Genomic DNA, 20,354 nt, shown 5'->3' with positions numbered 1-20,354 from the left:
CCTGTTCCCAATTAGCCTGTTCACCTGTGGGATGTTCCAAACAGGTGTTTGATGAGCACTTTTTTGCCACTTGTCCCAGCTTTTTTAGAACATGTTGCAGCCATAAAATTCTAAGTTAATGATTGTTTGCTAAAAACAATAAAGTTGGTCAGTTTGAACATTAAATATCTTGTCTTTGTAGTGTATTCAATGAAATATTGGTTGAACATGATTTGCAAATCATTGTATTCTGTTTTTATTTGTGTTGAACACAACATCCCAACTTCATTGGAATTGGGGTTGTTGATGCATTCACAAGCCAACGTTCCCAATGCAGAAATATTGATGGGCTAACTTTGCTAACACGGGCAACCTCACTCTATTCACTTTCCAGTTTCCCACCAATCTGTATCTTGAAAGATGAAGGTACGGAGATGTTTCTGCGTGATTGGCTCACCCTTTTCGTCATTTGCCCAGATCATGGGGAATTCCTACGCCGGGCAGCTGAAGTCCGCTCGCTTCGAAGAGGCCCTGCACAACTCCATCGAGGCGTCGCTGCGCTCCAGCAGCGGAGATCCGCAGCCCATCTTCACGCAGCTCTACCTGAAGCCCGAGCCCTATCCCGCCAGCGTGGACGGTTAGTCACTGGCGGACTTTCTCACAGGAAGACCTGAACAATCATAATCTGATATGGTGATAATAACCCTATAGCGGATGTGAAACCCAAACCGGATCTCCAAGGTGGCGAGCTGCCCGGCCACGAGCTCCTGACCAACAGCCACTCCTCCCACGATCCGGAGGAGCTGGAGGACGAGGACGACTCGGACAGCAACAGCCCCCCGCTGCCGTACCTGCAGACCCCGGTACCGGACGGCAGCTGCACGATGGAAGGTAACAGCACACCCTCAAGGCCCGTTAAAAAGAATAACTCCTCTCTTTCTTACCTTATTTAGTTTTTTTATGATGATAAAGTCATACTTCAGGAACTAAGTATGTTTAATGTTATGTAAGGTACCAAATATGGCTCCTGAGCTTTAAAGCAGCAAATATTTTTTGATATAAAGTATACTGTACAAAATATGGTTCTTAAAACAGGTTAACAAATGCGGTGCCTGATACATACAGTAAAATCCAAAACATGGTTTCTAATCATTAAGGTACCAAATATATGTTAATGATACAGTATTGCAGTTACCAAACATGATTCCTGATCAATAAGGTCCCAACTATGGTTTCTTGCCTCTTACATAAGGAACCAAATATGGTTTCTTTCTTCATGCATAGAGTTGCCGATATATCAGGTACCAAATATGCTTTCTTTTCTCTGAAAAATCAATTCAAATGATTCGTGATATGTAAATTACCAGATCCAGTTAGTTTCCTGATCTATAAGATACCAAATATGGTTCCTTTCGTTCTCCACAAGGCATCAAGGATGTCTCATTTTCTCTTGGATAAGGAAGTAAATATCGTTCTTGTCCTCATGCATATGGCTCCTGATCAATAAGATATCAATTATGGTTGCTTTACTGATTGATAAGGTACCAAATATGGTTCTTTTCCTCTTATATAAGGGATCAAATTTGGGTGATTTCTTCATGTATCGGGTTCCTGATATATTGGGTACCAAATGTGCTTTCTGATAAATAGGATACCAAATATGGTTGTTTTCTTGATCCATATGGTACCAATATGGTTCCTGTCCTGAAACTTAAAGTGCCAAATATGGTTTCTGAGACATAATCCACCAAATATGGTTCCTTTCTTGATACATTAGTTACCAAATATTGTTATTTTTCTGTTATATAAAATAACTGTTCCTGATACTTAAATGAGCAAACATAGTTCCCTGATTCTTAAAGTAACAAATACATTTATTTCCTCACCCATATGGTACCAATATGGTTCCTTTCCTGGAACTAGTAAATATGGTTTACAATAGAAAAACCTTTTCAGTCAAGACATCACAGCTGTTTCTTCCCTTGGCTAAAATAAGAATAATTATAAAATGTAATACAGTATTTCATTTCCAGGATTCTGCCAGGCCGGCAAGGATCTGCGCTTGGTCTCCATGGCAACGGAACCCATCGACGTCCCGGCGGGCTTCGAACTGGTCGGCGCCAAGTCCCCCAGCGTGGCCGAGCACATCCTGGTGTGTGCCGTGGACCGCCGCTTTTTGCCCGACGACAACGGCAAAAATGCACTTTTAGGTCAGCGTGCTCCCCGATTGGACGGCGTGTCACGTGATCTCATCTCATCGGGATATGATCGCTCGGCAGCCATTTTCTGTGTGTTACCAATGTCTCGTTTTAAGCAATTTCCCCTGCATCGCCAGCAGGTTTTTCCGGAAACTGCGTTGGCTGCGGCGAGAAGGGCTTCAGATACTTCACCGAGTTCTCCAACCACATCAACCTGAAGTTATCCACGCAGCCCAAGAAGCAGAAGCACTTAAAGTATTACCTGGTGAAGAACTCTCAGGGTGCTTTGTGCAAAGGCCCCCTCATCTGCTGGAAAGGTAGAAACCACCTCAGTCCGACGGCCGCCGTTTGTCCACATTTCAAGCCTCTCGTCGTCTTCTCCCCTAGATTGCAAAACGCGTCAGCTGTCCAGCGGCGCGTCCACCTCCACGTCCAAACCCAGCTCGTCGTCCTCAATCAGCAGCAAAGAAAATGGCGCAACCAGCGGAAATGGATCATCTCCGTTCTCCCTGTCAGGTACGCCACAATGTTGCGCTTACGGGGCACAACATTAGGTGCGCCTGTGCAGTTGGATGACGCACAATATATGGTGACTTTAAGGTGCCGAATGCTTTTCTTGCTACATACAGCACCAAATACTGTACTATAGTTTAAGATCTTTAGGGTATCAAATATGATTCCTGATTCATAAAGTACCAAATATGATTAATTTCTTGATATTTACAGTATCAACTATGGTTCTTTTCCTGATATTTAAGGTACCAAATGTAGTTTCCTATAAATAAGGTACCAAATATGTTTTAAGATCCTTAGGGTACCTTATATGGTTCCTGATACACAACGTACGGATTATGGTTCATTTCATACTTTAGGTATCAATTATGGTTCCTTTCCGGATATTTACGATCCTTAAGATGCCAAATGTCGCTCCGGATAAGAAAATGATCAATTGTATTCCTTTCGTGATACTTAAGGTCCAAATGATCATTCCTGATATAAAGTATGAGGTTCCGAATTAGGGTTCTGATACTTTCAAGTACCAAATATGGCTCCTTATCCTTGATACTTAGCTGTCTTTGTCTTGAATTAAGGTTTAATCGAGGCCTCTGATTGCTCAGTGATCACCCTCTCTTTCAAGAGAAGATTTTCACTTTTGTTTACATTGTTAGGAAGCATATTAAAGCATTTTCATTTTCAGTTAATAATTATTTTATTTTTACAGGATTCCACCCCCACCCCCCCCCCCTACTTTCTTAGGCAGCATTAAAAGTATCAAAATAATTTCCTGAGGAATGTTTAAAGATTTGAAAAGGAAAATTTGAGCAATGTAAACAAAAGTGAAAATCTTTCTCTCGACTCACTTGACGAATCAGAGGCCTTAATTAACCCTTGATTCTTCTTTATCTTTTTTTCCTCCCCACCACCAGATTCTCCGCCCACCAGAATGACGCCGGCCTCGTCTGTCTTTTTCAGCAGTCCTGATCTGAGCCGAGAGTGTGGCTTCATCAAGCCTCTGGCCTCCACGCCTGGAAACAAGACGCTCCCGATAGGTGACGAATGACAATTGTGTTTTCACTCTACCGTCAGTCTTCGAAGGCTCGGTGGGGGATTTAGATGATGATGTATGCAATGCATAAGGCAAATGGAGCCATGACCGACCATGGAGATTAACCTCTGCTTAGATACACACACACACCAATCAATAGCAAAAGAAGGAATGCCGTAGTGACTCGTTCGGTTTGGCTATCCATTATCCTCTCTTACAAGGTTGTGCGTTATTGACAGGCAAAAGGTTATGTGTGCCGATCGATGTTTCGGTGTATTGTGTACGCAGTGGATATGAGATTGGAAAATGTCCGTTCGGGTCATTGGTAATCGATGCTTAAGTATTGGAAATCTGAGAGACCATTTTCAAATGCTCTTCATTAGGCTTTACACGATCAGGATTTTGGGGGCCGATCACCAATCAGCGAGTTTAAAAAAACGATAACTGATCACCGATCCGATCACAAGATGGATCGTGGAATGTGTCTATTTAAATGACCTGTTCATTTACTGTATATACTTGTGTACTTAACTGCTCCAAAAATTATATTTACAATAAATAATGTGTCTTTGTTCCTCTATTTATGCCTGTGAGGCATAGTGACAGACAGAACAAATGAATGGTCTTCTATTAGATGGCAGGAAGTAAATACAGTAATTAATGGAGCCACTTTTTGTGACATTTTTGTTTGTTGGTGTGCCGTGAGATTTGTCAATTGTAAAATATGTTCCTTGGCTCCATAAAGGCTGGAAATCACTGCTCTAGTCAGATCGTGTATTCTAATCAGTCAAGTCAAACAAACATTACAACATGACACAAATAATGGGTGCTGACTTACTGTAATTAAATTATTTTTAATGAAATGACTTCACCCACACCTAAACTTTCAAGCGTGATTCGTCAGAACGGCGGCATGTTTACGTACAACCATTAGTGCTTGCTTGGCTACATACCGTTTTGTTGCCTGCTTGCTAGCCGTATCGTATTAAAAGTACGTGAACATACCTCATGCAAGCCTTAAACGAACGTCCTCTCCTGTCCTGAGCACCCGTGACCACCAACACACGTTTCCCCCCATTTTGTCCTTATAATACAGTCGGCGCGATCCACTCTTGTTGTCACCGCCATGGTAACGAGTGTATCCGGTCGCATTTGTGTTGACAAGATAAAGCCCAATGATCGTAAAAAACGGGATGCGGTGGTTTTATTGCAGTAGTCTGACATAGTGCAATTGTGAAAGAGCAAATTTGTCTTGTATTCTGACCCGGCGAGGCATTACGCGTTGTCTGTCTCAGACGTGTTGTCTGTTCCACACCGACGACAAGGTTTTTTTTTTTGTTTTAGTTTTTTTAATGAAATAACTTCATTGGCCGTCAGATGTTTACAGTACTACGTCAAAAGGCATGCGACAAGGCTAAAAATAAACTAGCTTTTGGATTCAAATATACTGTGCACAATGGAGACGCGGAGTAAATGTCTTTTGCGGAGTCATTGATCGGATCGGCGAATTATGACATAAAAGCCGATCAACCGATCAGCAAAAAATGCTAATTATCGTCCGATACCGATCAGACCGATAAAATCAGTGTAAAGTCTACTCTTCATATTATTGAACACCTGTGTTATCTTGTTGCATGTGTGGCAGATCTAATACAAATATTATGTTTGATAACTACTGTGATAGCAGACCTCTGCCAAGGACAAACATTTAAAGACAAAATTAAAAATTATAAAAACTACATTTACAAAGTGGGGGGAGAAATCATTTAAAGAAAAATCATTATTTGGTGAGAAATGTTCAATGAATTTTTTAAAGAATGTTCTCTAGCAATGTAAACAAATAAAAATAATTTACATGAATGACAAAAAATAAAGTTAAACGTGTGAAAATTTTGGGGAAAAATATATTATATCTATATAATATATATTCAGTGATAAATGGTCAATGAAAATGTCTAAGATTGCGTTTTGGCAATATAAAGAAAACTGGAAAAATTGAAATGAACCAAAATGCATGGAAAATCATGTAAAAAACAACAACATTCACCTAGAAATGGTCAATGGAAATGTTTAAAAATGCTTTCTAGCAATGTAAAAACGTTTAAAATTTAAATTAAATCAACAAAAACAGGGGGGGTAAATACTGCAAAAGCATTGGATCTCACTGGCTTGTGCTGGTATACCTAATGTTTTGTCCTGAGGCTATCAACTTGCAGTATGTTGTAATAAGGAGATATTCCTTGCGATTTTCCAGTTCCCACGGCGCTGAGGGTAAACGGACCGACAAATGGCTTGGGTGTCGATGGGCGTCCCCCGTTACTCAGCCCCTCCCAGGTCACCTTAGGGCCTCAGGGCCAAGGGTATCGAGCTGCCGACTCGGGAGACAGTCCAGGTAAAACTTCCTCCTCCGTTGCGGTTTGTGTTCTATGTTCAATTTCACGTTTCTTTTTTTTTTTTTTTACGGTGTCGCTCAGTGTCATCCGCCATGAACTCCGGTCCTCCCAAGAAGCGCCATCGGAGCTGGCATCCCACTTCAATCGTCCCGGTCCCGCCCACGGCCGTGCCCGTACCTGCTATCCGCCCCGTCGTCTGTCCTCCGGGTAGGTTCCAGAATATTGTCGCGTTTTTTTCCCGCTTTGCCTCGTCGACGTGAATCAGACTCGTAGCTTGGCCCGCATGCTGCATGCTTTTTAGCAGACATGTTTGCGTAGGTTTCTTTTTTTTAATTTCTAATAATCTCTCCAAACCTTCTTTGAGGACGACATTCTGCGATCGTTTAAGGATGATTCACCCTCTTATCTCCATGGAGATAGAGCTACTGGAGAACTGGGAATTATGACCACCCCAAAAAAATAAAATATAATCTTCCACATATTTCTGCCATCATTAAATGTACCCTGCCTGACAAAATGTCTTTGACCTGATGAGAATATATGATCATCCCTGCGTGGTTATTCTTGTGCTTACCGTTCAGGTTCTGTATTAGGGGGCGTCTCTCCTCAGCCCCCGGGGCCGGGCGTCATCCAGCCTCAGCCTGTCAGCGCCGGGGGGACGGTCGACGTCCCGGACAACCTGCTGAACTGTGCAGGGGTTCGCCCCGTCATCCTCATTGGTACTAGACTTCTCTTCAGCTTCGAAAAATCTTCTCTCTCCCTGCTAAAATCTGTGATGCTGCTTCCATTGACTATGTTAAAAATAGTACTGTAATTAAAATAAATTATTGCCCTGAGTAAAAAAAAACAACATAGGACAAAGTTCATTATGCACAACATCGTACCTACCATAAATTACTGGATAGATGTTGTTTACAGCGTATACATTATGGAGATGTACAATTGATGTCTTTGATGAAAAATTGGTCAAAATAGTTTACCTGTGTTTTAAATGTAAGACATGACTTTGTGTAGTAATGCCCCCTACAGGAGGTTTACTTTCTAGCGTTATCAAAAAGAAGAAAATTAATATGGTCATATGAGCACATACATTACAGGTAGATGAGTTTGTGTAAACAACAATAAAAAAAAATATTATCCACAGAGAAATGTTCAATTAAATGCTTCAAAATGCTTTCTGGCAATGTCAACAAATGTGGGGTAGATAATGAATGGAAATGTTGAATTCAACTAAGCAACATTAACAAATATTGGGGGGGGAAACGTTTGTAAATAATTGAATTAATCATTATTCTCTGAGAAATGTTCAATGGAAATTTTAAAAAATGCTTTGTGGCAATGTAAACAAAAGTGATCAAATGTAAATGAACAAAATGTTCAAATTCAATTTAACAAGATGAACAATTAAGGGCAAAAGTTACATGAAATCGTAATTTAATGAGATATTTTCATTGAAAATGTGTAATATGCTTTCTGGCAATGTAAACAAAAGTTAAAAAAATAAAATAAAAATGAATTTAAAAAATATATATATTTGAATGCCCGCAATCTCCTCTGAGATAATATGCCACCGACAAGTAAATACAGGAGACACTTCCTCTCCTTCATTGTTGTTTGTGAATGTCTCCTTCACACCGAAGCGTTCAATGCAGCTTTTTTTTTTTTTTTTTTTCAGTTTACCAGTAGAGCAAAAGTAGGTGTTGAAAAAGAAAAAAGACCCTGCTCGCCTAAATATCAACAGTGATAAGGACTCTGACATGCACCCAGGCCAAACAGTTAAACACTTTTATAAATAGCTCCTGCATATGCTTGCATTACCTGCTGACTCATTAAGAATTGTAGAACTATAATGTAAATTGAAGAGATTTTCTCCCCTGTTTGCTCAGTTTCTACTCTGTTGCTGTCCCTTCAGGGCACGGTGCCTTACCTTATTTCTATGGCAACGTGGGGGACGTAGTGGTAAGCCCCCTGCTGGTGGGCTGCTACCAGAACGGCCAGCTAAGCGAGAAGACCTTGGGGACACTGGGCCTCAGCATCAGCCAGCAGCTCAGCGTGGAGACCATGATTTTGCTCACGTTACAGTACCTGGCACGTCTAGGTGAGCTTTTTTTTTTTTTTTCAACCATTTTAGCTGTTGATGCAATTGTAATGAAACTTCTCAAGGGTGGGGATTTTTTCTCATGTTATATCCGTCCATCCATCCATCCATTCATCCATCCATTTTCTTTACCGCTTATCCTTACTAGGGTCACGGGCTGCTGGAGCCCATCCCAGCTATCTTCGGGCAGGAGGCGGGGTACATCCTGAACTGGTCGCCAGTCAATCGCAGGGCACATAGAAACAAACAACCATTCGCACTCACACACACACACACACACACACACACACACCTACGGGCAATTTAGAGTCTTCAATCCACCTACCACGGATGTTTTTGGGATGTGGGAGGAAACCGGAGTACCCGGAGAAAACCCACGCAGGCACGGGGAGAACATGCAAACTCCACACAGGCGGGTCCGGGATCTGAACCCCGGTCCCCAGAACTGTGAGGCAGATGTGCTAACCAGTCGTCCACCGTTCCGGCATGTTATATCCAATTTCAGATTTTTAAATATATAAATAATGTACTAATAGTGTACACGCCTGTTGTGCAGGTCCAGAGCAGATCCCCCTTCGGGAGGAGCTGGAGCAGATCGTCCTGAAGGCCATGCTGTGCTGTCCGGGTGGTCCTGCCATCTCCCCGTCCCAGCTTCCCTGGCTGGCTCGGCTGGAGGCCAGCGTCTCCGGGGGCGCGGTCCAAGTGGTGGCCGCCCACAATTCGCTAGGCGAGGGCATCTGCGAGTCGCTACGCTCTCTCGGCGAGGGTCCCCACCTCCAGCAGTCGCTGCCCACCTACGTGGTCATCATATGCTCCTCCAAGATGAGCGGAAATGAGTTCTGCGTGCTGGTCTTCGGTACGTTTACGATTGTGAATAGACTGATGGGGATAGGTTAATACAATTTCATGGAACAAATATGAGAATCAGAAGGTTGTAAATGTAGGTTAGTGCTTCTGGAAGTGTTTGGGCCAGCAGAGAAGACAACCCACCATTGGTATGAAATGATTAGATATCAGAATCATGACATCTCCATCACAGGAAAGTACCAAGCGCGGGCTTTGGCGGAGGGCATGCTCAGCACCAACGAGTTCCTGAAGGAGATTAGCTACGAGCTCATTACAGGCAAAGTCAGTGTGTTGGCGTCTCACTTCAAAACCACCTCGCTGGGTAAGTGCCGACTTGACAATATGTATCGAGAGCACTCACAGACCCCTCACAATTTTATGTGCCCTTTTTTTTTTTTTTTTTTAGCAGAGATCCCACATCCTACGAATAGCATGAGATTTTACCGAGATATTTGCATCCGCCTGCAAAATGAATGAGTGAATACTAGCATAAATAAAATAAAGGTCAGGCCAAAACATTAGGAAATCCTATCAGGTTCTGGTGAAATTTTACTGAGATATCAGCCTCTGACCATGGGCGGCCTGCAAAATGAAAGATCGAGCAACAATTTACAAAAGTAACGATTCTAATAAGAATCTGCTGAAATTGTCATGAGATATAAACATCCGATCATGTTAATTTAAACTCTTATCCCGCATGTAGAATTAACGAGTGAACAATAATGAAGAAAGGTAAAATCTGGAAAATAAAACCAGGCGGCCTGCGAAATGAAAGATTGAGCAATAATTTACACAAGTAAAGATTTTAATAAGGATCTGATGAGATTTTACTGAGATACTAGCATCTGATCATGTTAAATGAACCTTTTCGACGGCCTGCAAAATGAACGAGTGAACAATAACTTAGTAAAGATTGTCACAAAAAAGTAAGGAAATCCTAACGGAAGCTGATGAAATGATAACGAGATATAAATATCTGATCATGTTAAATTAACCTCTTATGCCGTATGCCAAATAATTAGGTAACAATAACTTACAAAAGTAAAGGATGGAACAAAATTTCATGGATGAGCTGTATAGAAAACGGATGGATGGATGGCTTCATGGCTGGATGGACAGACGGATAGGAATCCCACAGAAGCCCAACAAAATCTGATGAGAGTTTACAGAAATATTTGTGATATATTGCCACCTGCAAAATGGCTCGTGTGAACATCATCTTTCTCAAATTGAAGGAAATTTCAAGTATACGAAGCGCTGAATAAGTGCAATAAAAAGCACAAGTGCAAAAAAATCTTTCAGGATCTGGTGAAGATTTTGCCGAGTAGGCACCTAAACATATGTCAATGGACCACCAATTTACCACCAACTCGAAAGTACGGATTCTTTGTCAAGGTAAATAACAAAGGAAGAAAATATTGATTATTTAGATCCTACGTAAACTTAATCAAATTGTAATGAGTTGATGAAACGTTACCAAGATATGTGCACCACCAGCAAAAGGAATAAAGGGAACATTCATTTGAAATAGCAAGCGAATGTAATGTAAATTTTAATCGCAGGCATAGCAAATTGTAAATTGATTTAATGATATTTTACTGAGATTAACATGTCTGATCATCTTAAACAGATTGGGTAAAAAGGCATTTGTAAAAGTAAAAGAATGATAAATGATAACAGCATTTACTTGGGCCGAACAAAAATCGAATAACTCGGCTAAGTCGACTTCAAACTCGGTCGATGTAGAATTTCTACCTTGAAGCGCCGCCGGGACAAAAAGAATGTTCCGCCCAGAACCATTTTCACCGCTGGAACCGTTGTTTCACGCGGACATTTATCCCAGACGGATGCAGTGTTGATCCACTGATTATTATTATTGTTATTGTTTTGTTTTTTTTGTTCACCTAAAATGGTAATCACCAAAAGAGCGCGAATGCCAATTGTGAATGTTAACCATTTTGCAAAGGCTGATTTTGTCGTCTCAAATTCTGTACAGAGTTTATACCGTACCCTCGGTATCAAATATGTATTGGATAATCGATTCTAAAAAGATACGATTGTGACAGCTCTGATAAGCACAACGAATTCCAACCTGATCTGATGAGACGTCACAGAGATTTGAGCATCAACATTTGTTAAATGGGAATCTTTTCATGTTAAATTTCAAAACTAAAAACTAACTCCCAAAGCAGAGCTAATAGTGAAATAGTCAAATAGTTAATCAACTCCGCATCATTATACATGACTATTAAATGTGACTGACTGTGTACCATTTATGCAGTGTTTGCTCATGTTCTCATGCTTGTTTGTCTGTGTGTGTGTGTGTGTGTGTGTGTTACCATGGTGATGGCTTGCGCTGGCAGGGGACAATCTGGACAAGCAGCTGGTGCGGTATCAGCGGCGACGGAAGGGCCAGGTCATCCAGCCCTTTCAGGGCGATGTCACAGACCACATCCACTCGCAGGAGGCCGCCAGCATGTCACCACCTTCGGACAGAGGTGAGGCTCGAACCACACCACAACAAACACAACAATGTTTGCTTTTGTATTTGACTCGAGAGGAGGCAACAGTTGCATCATTCGGCTGGCTAAAATGTTGACAAATGTCTATGAATAAATGAATGAGTTTCTGGAAAAGAAGTGGTGGAGTTGATGTTTGAAAAAAAGAGAGAGACACAAGACAGACTGGACAGAACAAATGAATGGCCTGTAAACATAAACATCAGCACACAACATTGTGGAATGGCATATTAGAATTTCTGTCAAGTTAAAATTGAGTCTTAAATGGAATGAAATGCAGTGAAACAGCAAGAGGAGAGGTTGACTGGGTGGGAAAAAAATGAGTCGCCGAACATAAGTGTGAACGCACACAACATTGTGGAGCGACGTATTACAATTCGCGCTGCGTTAAAAGGGAGTTTAAAGGATAAGTCTGGAAAACTGTACTCAAGCAATAATAACTGAAGCTGAATGAGAGGTACAAATAAGTGGTGTAGCTCCACTGGGACCATAAACATGGATTTACACAATAGTGTGGAGTGACATATCACAATTGAGGAGTTTAAAAGTGCATAAAAATGACTAATTTGGAGAAATTCAGTGAAAGGACAAGAAGCGAAGGAGACTCGGCGGAACAATAAGTTGCTGAACATTAACATAAAATGAGCACAACATTGTGGAGTGACGTATTATAATTTATGTCAAGTTAAAATGAAATTCTACACAAAATATAAAGGATAAATATTGACAAATGCAGAGAAAAAGGTAATTTTCGAGGCAGAGTGTGAAACAAATAAGTGGCCTAGCTCGCTAGTAACGAGCTATGGCCGTACACAACATTGTGGAGCGGTATATTACATTTTAATGTCGAGTTAAAATGGAATAAAATGGGTTAAAACAGAGAAAATGCAATGGAATGATAACAACGGAGACAGCCCGGGTGGAACAGACAAGTCACGAAACATAAACATGGGTGCGCACAACATTGTGGAGAGGCTAATAACCATTTATGGCAAGTTAAAATGGAGTTTCAAACAAAATAAAAATGATTGATATGGAGAAGTGTAGTGAAAGGACAAGAAATGAAGCAGAACGAACAAGTGGCGTTGCTGTCAGGAAGCAAACATTCGATCTCACAACATTGTGGAGCGACCACTTGTTAGATAAAAAGAACACTGTTTCAAGAGGCTCTCTCCACATAATGTATCTTTTCGATGTTAATTCATCTTTGAGACTGTTTACTTGACTCGCCGTTCTGGTTAGCGACAGAGTTCAAACGGGCTCAGCAGTTTATTAATGAATCATCAATTCATGCGACATCTTTTCCTCGTTTCTTCGTATCAGAGCTGCTCAGCAAGGTCTTCCAGATCTTTCCGACGCAGCTGAGCGTGGCGCGCCGCCTCCTGTCGCAGGTTTGCTCCATCGCCGACTCGGGCAGCCAGAACCTGGACTTGGGCCGCTTCTGCAAAGTGGACTTCCTGGTTCTGGTGCCGCCTTCTCACATCCTGGTGAACCAGACAGCGCAACGCATCCGACAATCAGGTACGTAACTAACAAAAAAAAAAACATTAAGACCGAAAAATAAGCATGCAATGATTTTGTTTTGGTTTATTTTTTTATTTTTATTTTTTTCCTGCAGGCGTCCTGTTCGACTTGGGAATGGAAGAGTCGTGCTCGCCTCAGAAGTGCGACAAGTACGTGGTACGACTGGATGCCGACGTGCACGCCAAGATGGAGGCCTTCATGAGAAAAGTCAAACAGAACCCGTACACGCTGTTTGTTCTCATCCACGACAACTCTCACGTCGACCTCACCAGGTACCAGACGCACTTTTAACATTTCTTTTTATTTTTATTTTGACTGCCTGGCTGGCCTTGGTCTCTTTTTATGATGAAAACAAAAGGGGGAGGAGGGAGAACCTTGACGTTTGCATACATGCGGGTCAGGTCATTGGATTTTATATCCCAACCTCCTCTGCATGTGTTCTTAATTGATTTAAACCCTGTTTATAAGTTAGAACTCGTCTCGCAAGCCATTCTGGATGCATGGGAAAATGTCATGTGGGATGCGTTGTGGTTGTCTCCAACTGATTTGGACCCAAAAGACCCTAAAAATCGCCTGACTTTCATCTTCACCTTCCAGCGCTCTGTCGGGCTCCGTGTGCCACGGCGAGCTGCAGGGTCTGGCCGACAGGGTGGTCAACTGCCAGGAGGTCCTGGACACGGTCAACCTGCTGGTGCTGCAGGTCAGCTGCTTCCCGTACACGCTGCAGACCCACCAATCCCGCATCAGCGTGCACAACGAGGTGCACTGGCCCTCCAATGAAAGCCTGGTGAGCTATGATGAGATGGATCACATGGCCGGATGATGACTGCAGCATTGTGGTAGATCAACTGCGCCACCTAGTGGGCGTTTTATCCTCAGTCCGAGAGACCTCCTGAGTGAGAGATGCAGCCGTACTCACTTCAAGGCTGCAAAGGCATATGATCGGATTTTACACCTCTTTGGGGTTCTCAATTTTTTTTTAGGTCCATGGATCTTGTACAGAGGAGAAATTTCTCATAAAAGACTCTCATAATCCTAGCGTCAATTAAACATATGATTTTTTTAAAATAGCCCTATTTTTGCAAAAAAACAAAAAGTCATAATGTTATGGAAACTTTTTTTTGAGGGAAAAGTATGAAAATAAAAAATTTTTCTTATGCTCAACAAAACATTTTGACTTTGAACGAAGGCTTCAGTAACTTAACACATACTGTCCCTCATGGTCGCCTCTTCAGCCATAAGTTTCATCCTATATCTATTTCTTTCTTGTGGTACTTGTTTTTATGTTAACTATATTGCGACGCCTCGGTGTGATTTTGCGCTATTAAAAAAATAAAATAAAAATACATTTGAAAACTTAAAGAGTAAAATTGAGCTAAGGTAGGTAGGAGTTGTTTTCTTGGCATGCCGGTCCCCATATGTTGGTATGCACTGGAAAGAACATCATTGATTGCAAATTGCCATTGTGCACCCTCAAGTTACAGCTCAGGGACTGCAGACCTCAATTTGAGAACCACCGACAATTGGTGTTCTCCTGACTCAAATAGTAAAGCTGATAAAATGCTTGAATTAGGCCTGAGCATGAGCATGTGTGCACCCCCCTTTAGATGGCCAGTGTGGAAGGAGCTAAAAGGTCTTGTTGTGTGTTTGCCTTCCAGCAGGGATCCCTCTCTCCCGGCGAGTTAGCCTACTTCGGCCTGTGCGACTACAGCAGATCCCTGCAGTGGGGCGTGGCCAGCCCCATCCTGCGCTGTGACGACGCCTTCGAGAAGATGGTCCACACACTCCTGCAAAGGTCAGACAACGTTTGAAGAGACATCAAATCAGGGGTTCTCAAACATTTTGGGTCTGGCTGCATGTCTTCCAGTAGACCTCAGTGCTGGCTGGCATTATGCGCAGGCAAGCAGCTCTAAATTCGGATTTGCTGAAGTATTGAAAATGTTTTTAACTAACACACGAGTGTTTGTATGTCTACTCTAAAAGAAAAAAAAGGAAAAAAAGTGATATATCTGGTGAACACTTACAGCGCAGGAACCCCAGTTTGATAAAGTTTGAATTGTGGCGACAGGCACCCCCACCTGCACAGCATGGTGATCCGCAGCTACCTGCTCATCCAGCAGTACACGGAGGCCATGATGGCGCTCACCTCCTCGCCGTCGCTGAGAGACCACATCACACCCGAGACCCTGGCAATGGTGGAGGACCTGATCAACGCGCCTGCCCGGGAGGGCTCGCAGGGTCGTGGCCACATGCTGCTGGTGCGTGTGCCCTCGCTGCAGTTGGCCATGATGGCTCGCGAGCGTTTGGAGGACGTGCGCGACAAGCTCGGCCTCCAGCTGTGTTTTGCCGTGCTGCTCGGGAGCCCCGCTTCCGAGATCAGCCTGCCCAGGAACTTCACCTGTCGCCTACGGGTGAGATATGGGTTCGATTTCTACCTTCACCAAGGACGTACATATGTTCAACTGACTGTGTAGACCAGGGATCCTAAACATGGTCTCCGCGGGCACTAGGTAAGTACAAAATCATTGCTCTCAACTGTATTTTGTTGCAGGCCTGGCGAGGATATGAGAATGAAGACTGGGTTCCACTCACCTACGAGGATCTGGAGGGTCTCCCTTGTATCGTCATCCTCACGGGGAAAGACCCCCTTGGAGAGACCTTTCCTAGGTAATTTTACATTTCTACCTTCTTCAGAAGCGTGCTACACATATACGGTACATTTGCACCCTGCCTCTGCTGAGATTTTGCGTAATGAACGCCACAGTTCTCTGCAATTTCAAAGGCATATTTTTCCAAAAATTTTCCATTAAATTCTGAAATGTGCAACCTCTGGGGCTTTTGGAGACGTTTATTGGTATTAGTTATTTCATGTTTGCTGAACTAAGCTCACACAAGGCATGCAGAGATCCCACCCCATAACAATTATGTGATTATGATGCATGATCAAGTGTATCATTCACTTGAACTCAAATAGCAATGGCTTTCACCTTCTTTCTCTCTAGGTCTCTGAAATACAGCGACCTGCGTCTGATCGACTCCAGCTACCTGACGCGTACGGCCCTGGAGCAGGAAGTGGGCCTGGCCTGCACCTACGTGTCCGTGAGTGTGGTCCAGGAGCCCAAGAAGGCGGTGGGCCCTCGGGAGTCGGACGGGGAGAAGACCGCCGCCGTCGTGAACGAAGGAGACGAGCTGGAGCGACCTCAGAGCAACGGCAGCGCGGCCACCAGAACCTCAGGATCCTTGGTGGAAAACGGGGTCAGTTCATCCGACAACGCAGACGCCCCCCCGAAACCCCCCACCTGTGCACCGGAGGGAGCCGACACGTCGGGTCTCAAGCAGGAGTGCGACTCTGTGGGCGGACAGATCCCCTCCAACCCTCCCAAAACTTCCAAAGCCCCTCCGTCGCTGTACTCCAGCTCGTCCTCGTCCTCGCCGTCGCCCTCCTCCTCGTCCAGGCAGCGGCCCAGCCAGTCCACGCAGTGCGCCCGCCACCCTAACCCGACGCGCGTGTCGCCGCGCACCGTCATCATGTCGCGGCCGGCGTACAACCTGCTGTCAGCTGACTCAGGCAGCCAGCTGAGCTCCTTCTCGCTGCTGCCCCACGCCGACGTGGCCTGGAGCAGCCCGCTGAGGCCCCCCGTCGCCTCAGGCCTGCACGGTGAGGAGCAGAGCGCCTACTATCGCCAGTGGACCGTCGCCAAGCAGCACCACGCCGACTACGAGGCACCGACCACGCCGCACCCTCGACGCCTCCTGCTGAGCGGACCTCCACAGGTAGAAACTAACGCAAGCCGTTCTCTCCTTCTAATTTTGATCCTATAGGTTATCAAACATCATTTTTTTTGTGGCCCACTAAAGCAAATACTGTGGTGCCTTGAGAAGCGAGTTTAATTTGGGCCGTGACCTTGCTCGCAACTAAAAAAAAATTGTATCTCAAATCATCTTTCCATACAAGAAAAATAGCACTCAGTAGTATTTTAGCTTATATTTCAAAAAATCACAGTAATCACATAATTCAATATGTAAACAATTGAAGTTTTTGCCTTCAATTCAAAGTGCTGCTCCTTCTGTTGTGTGCGCCTTGGCCAGTTGGGGTCAGTACTGTACTGTATTGTACTGGCTTTTTTGATACAGTTCGGGACCTAATGTTATGGCCAGTATGTATGGCCTGTCAATCAGAGGTACAACAAGTTCTGCTTGCCCCTTTTTGACAGGTGGGTAAAACGGGCGCCTATCTCCAGTTCCTGCGCATCCTCTTCCGCATGCTCATCAGACTGTTGGAGGTGGACGTGTTCGATGAGGAGGAGTCGGACGAGGAAGAGGCTGCTGAAGGTAACAGATGATTGACACTTGGGACACGTGTGGTTCCGTAGTGCCGTAGTGGCTAATCGGGGGTTTTACACTACAGAGACGTCAGAGGTGGCGACGCCCGTAAACGCCCAGTGGCCTGACGTCGAGGACATGCGCAAGCTTCCCTTTGACCCCAACCCCCGAGACTCCAAGTTCAGGAAGGCCAGCCCCGTCCACTGCGACAAGACGCCAACGCGCTCCAGAGGTGAGCACAACGGCGAGTGAATGGACCTGTTCATAATCTTATCTTTGAAAACAACACGCAGCAAATGACATGTACGGGTTTGTTTACAAGTGTTGCAAGCACAAGTTTTTGCCACCCGGAAGTACATGTGACATCATGGCGAAAAGATCTATGAATTGAATCCACACTGTGCGATGCATTCAAACAAGTGGGATTTTCTGCCGTCAGTTCTGAAGGAAGAAGATGGGAGGCAAACAGTCGTCAAGCGAGAGACCAAATCCATACGACTCACTCGGTTCGCCGCTCACAACCGCTTTCATCACTGCGAGCAGTGTCACCACTACTGTGACGCCAGCCCCGCCACGCAGGTGAGCGCACCCAACTGGGACATGATCACTCTGTGTGCAGAGTTTGGCTATATGTAGCCATGAACTGGTAATGGAAAATGGTTTTCTGAAGTGCTACTGAGCCCACGTGCCAATAGCCTTCACTCAATGATGCCGGTTTTTAATGTAGAGCCGTCTGAGGGATCGAAGGTCACGGGCATTCAATGTTGGATTTCAGTATTACCGCTTAAGTGCAGAGATTTCTCCAGATTCCCTAAATCTACAATTATGCATGAGTAAAGACATAAAATAACAGTAAATATTTGGATGAAAAGTATTTCTAATTCATAAATTATAAACAATCCAATGAAAAACTAAAGTAAGGCGCTAACTGAGCATGCTTTTCTGTCTCACTTGACCGTGTATTCTTTTGCCACGACACAAACGAGTTCATTATGCGGCGTTTGTAATCTTAAAATGTCACAATTACAGTTCATATTTGTATGAAAAACACTTCTGAGCCATAAATGCAAAACAACCAATTGAAAAACTGTACAGTGGTGACTGAGCGTGCTTCCTTGTCATGCGTAACCGCATATTCTTACACTGTCCAGCAAACGGGTTCATCGAAGCATCGTATGTCCCATCGTAAACCGAGGACTCCCCTGTACAACTTCCTCTCATCCTTACCTCTCTAAATATACGTGTGACAGCTGTCTGAGTGCACCTTCCACGCCTTCACCTTCTGCTCGTCCATGCTGGGCGAGGAGGTCCAGCTCCAGTTTGTCATTCCCAAAGACAAGGAGCAGCACTTTGTCTTCAGTCAACAGGGGAGCCACCTGGAGAGCATGCGCCTGCCTCTGGTCTCCACCAAGGTTTGTTCACAAGCTTTTGCACAATCCAATTCAAAAACATCTAGACTTTAAAAGATAACGCTTCGTCTTAGCCTCAGGCGCTAAGGTATGTAAGCTAGTCAGTTAGCTAAGTTGTGAGGCAATTAGTGTTGCACATAGGCCAAAGAATAAAACCATTATTTATTTAATTTATAATATAATAATATATATAATTCACCTTTTTTTTTTGTCATTTACATCAGGTATTTTGTCAAGAATGGTACAGTTCACACTTGTAAAAACTCTACTGAATTCTGTATTTCATTAGTTAGTTAGCTATCTAGTTCGCAAATTAGCTAGCTTGCTACACTATTGCTAGTAAACTGTTTTTTTGTTCATGGGTAGCCAAAGAAACAGACATTAAATGTAGAAAGTTACATGTAAATGTCAAAGTGATCTGAATGGTACACACTATACACACTATATTTGGGGGAGATTGGGAATTTGACTCACAATGGCATTAGCGTGGACTCCGCCACCATACAATCAGAAGGGCATTGTCTGTCCAGGAACCAGGAAGTACAGGCTCGCAAAGTAACAGAAAGTAAAGCAATATTTTGTTTTCAAAAAGCTGTTCAATTGGATGAACTGGTGAGTTTATGTCGGTAGCATGCCGGAACTAATCATTGTACCACTCCGGGGGGTCTCGCATCTCGGTCTCCAGGACCCCGACCTGTTGAAGAGCCCCATCTTCACGCCGACGACGGGGCGCCAGGAGCACGGCCTGCTCAACATCTACCACGCCATGGAGGGCGCCGCTCACCTGCACATCCTGGTGGTCAAGCACTTTGAGATGCCCCACTACAGGAATTACTGGCCCAACCACATCCTGCTCGTTTTGCCCGCCACGTTCAACAACTCCGGAGTCGGTAAGTGAGGTCACCGTTTGTATGACAGCCAATCATGCGAATAGGTGAGAACGATGACAGTGTCTGTGTCCGTCCTAGGCGCCGCCCGCTTCATGATTAAGGAGCTGTCGTACCACAACCTGGAGTTGGAGAGGAACCGGTGGGAGGAGCAAGGCGTCAAGCGGCAGGAAGTGTGGCCCTTCATTGTCATGATGGACGACTCGTGCGTGCTGTGGAACGCCCAGCAGCCCGCCGATAACAGGTGGTAGCTACAGAATGATCACTTTTTTTTTTAGGAGTACAATTCCCCGCTATTGGCCAATTACAGTAAACCCCTGACCTTCCAGACCCCCCCTGCGAAAAGTGAAAATCCGCAAAAATAGAAATACTCTTTTTAAATACACCCAAGGTTTGTTTTTCTAATTTAAACACAAACTGTTTAGTATATTGAGAGAGAGAAAGAGCAATGGATAATATAAAAATACAAAAACAAAAAAGCCAAATACCGGGACCACGAAAACGGAACCACCATATAGCGGGCTTTTACTGTATATAGGGAATAGTGAAAATCGTACCGTGATTTCTCTTGTATAAAACTCTTTTTTATTTTTTCAAAAAATATTTGTCAAAAGTCAATAGAGTGCATAATA

General features: G+C 43.8%; 1 protein-coding gene across 5 annotated transcripts in view; it reads left to right on the top strand.

Moving 5' to 3' along the window:
* greb1l (GREB1 like retinoic acid receptor coactivator) overlaps positions 1 to 20,354 on the top strand; it is a 57,302-nt gene that overhangs the window by 31,625 nt on the left and 5,323 nt on the right. For 2 of the 5 annotated variants that reach the window (XM_061694662.1, XM_061694661.1), the window contains exons 3-28: positions 457 to 616; positions 691 to 870; positions 2,013 to 2,189; positions 2,315 to 2,494; positions 2,565 to 2,693; positions 3,605 to 3,727; positions 5,978 to 6,115; positions 6,198 to 6,323; positions 6,698 to 6,835; positions 8,029 to 8,214; positions 8,771 to 9,070; positions 9,254 to 9,382; positions 11,424 to 11,558; positions 12,903 to 13,100; positions 13,198 to 13,375; positions 13,701 to 13,890; positions 14,762 to 14,898; positions 15,172 to 15,514; positions 15,655 to 15,770; positions 16,106 to 16,877; positions 17,318 to 17,435; positions 17,512 to 17,658; positions 17,866 to 18,005; positions 18,677 to 18,838; positions 19,521 to 19,725; positions 19,804 to 19,966. In XM_061694662.1, coding sequence (XP_061550646.1) covers positions 460 to 616; positions 691 to 870; positions 2,013 to 2,189; positions 2,315 to 2,494; positions 2,565 to 2,693; positions 3,605 to 3,727; positions 5,978 to 6,115; positions 6,198 to 6,323; positions 6,698 to 6,835; positions 8,029 to 8,214; positions 8,771 to 9,070; positions 9,254 to 9,382; positions 11,424 to 11,558; positions 12,903 to 13,100; positions 13,198 to 13,375; positions 13,701 to 13,890; positions 14,762 to 14,898; positions 15,172 to 15,514; positions 15,655 to 15,770; positions 16,106 to 16,877; positions 17,318 to 17,435; positions 17,512 to 17,658; positions 17,866 to 18,005; positions 18,677 to 18,838; positions 19,521 to 19,725; positions 19,804 to 19,966 — 4,967 coding nt within the window. In that variant the 5' untranslated portion in view covers positions 457 to 459. The remainder of the gene's footprint in view (positions 1 to 456; positions 617 to 690; positions 871 to 2,012; positions 2,190 to 2,314; positions 2,495 to 2,564; positions 2,694 to 3,604; positions 3,728 to 5,977; positions 6,116 to 6,197; positions 6,324 to 6,697; positions 6,836 to 8,028; positions 8,215 to 8,770; positions 9,071 to 9,253; positions 9,383 to 11,423; positions 11,559 to 12,902; positions 13,101 to 13,197; positions 13,376 to 13,700; positions 13,891 to 14,761; positions 14,899 to 15,171; positions 15,515 to 15,654; positions 15,771 to 16,105; positions 16,878 to 17,317; positions 17,436 to 17,511; positions 17,659 to 17,865; positions 18,006 to 18,676; positions 18,839 to 19,520; positions 19,726 to 19,803; positions 19,967 to 20,354) is intronic. The other 3 variants (XM_061694665.1, XM_061694664.1, XM_061694663.1) reach the window with 3 other exon arrangements.

Source organism: Phycodurus eques, chromosome 13 (assembly GCF_024500275.1).
Source record: "Phycodurus eques isolate BA_2022a chromosome 13, UOR_Pequ_1.1, whole genome shotgun sequence".
Taxonomy (NCBI): domain Eukaryota; kingdom Metazoa; phylum Chordata; class Actinopteri; order Syngnathiformes; family Syngnathidae; genus Phycodurus; species Phycodurus eques.
Note: the sequence above shows the minus strand (reverse complement) of the source record. Positions and strands in the feature narration are given on the sequence as shown.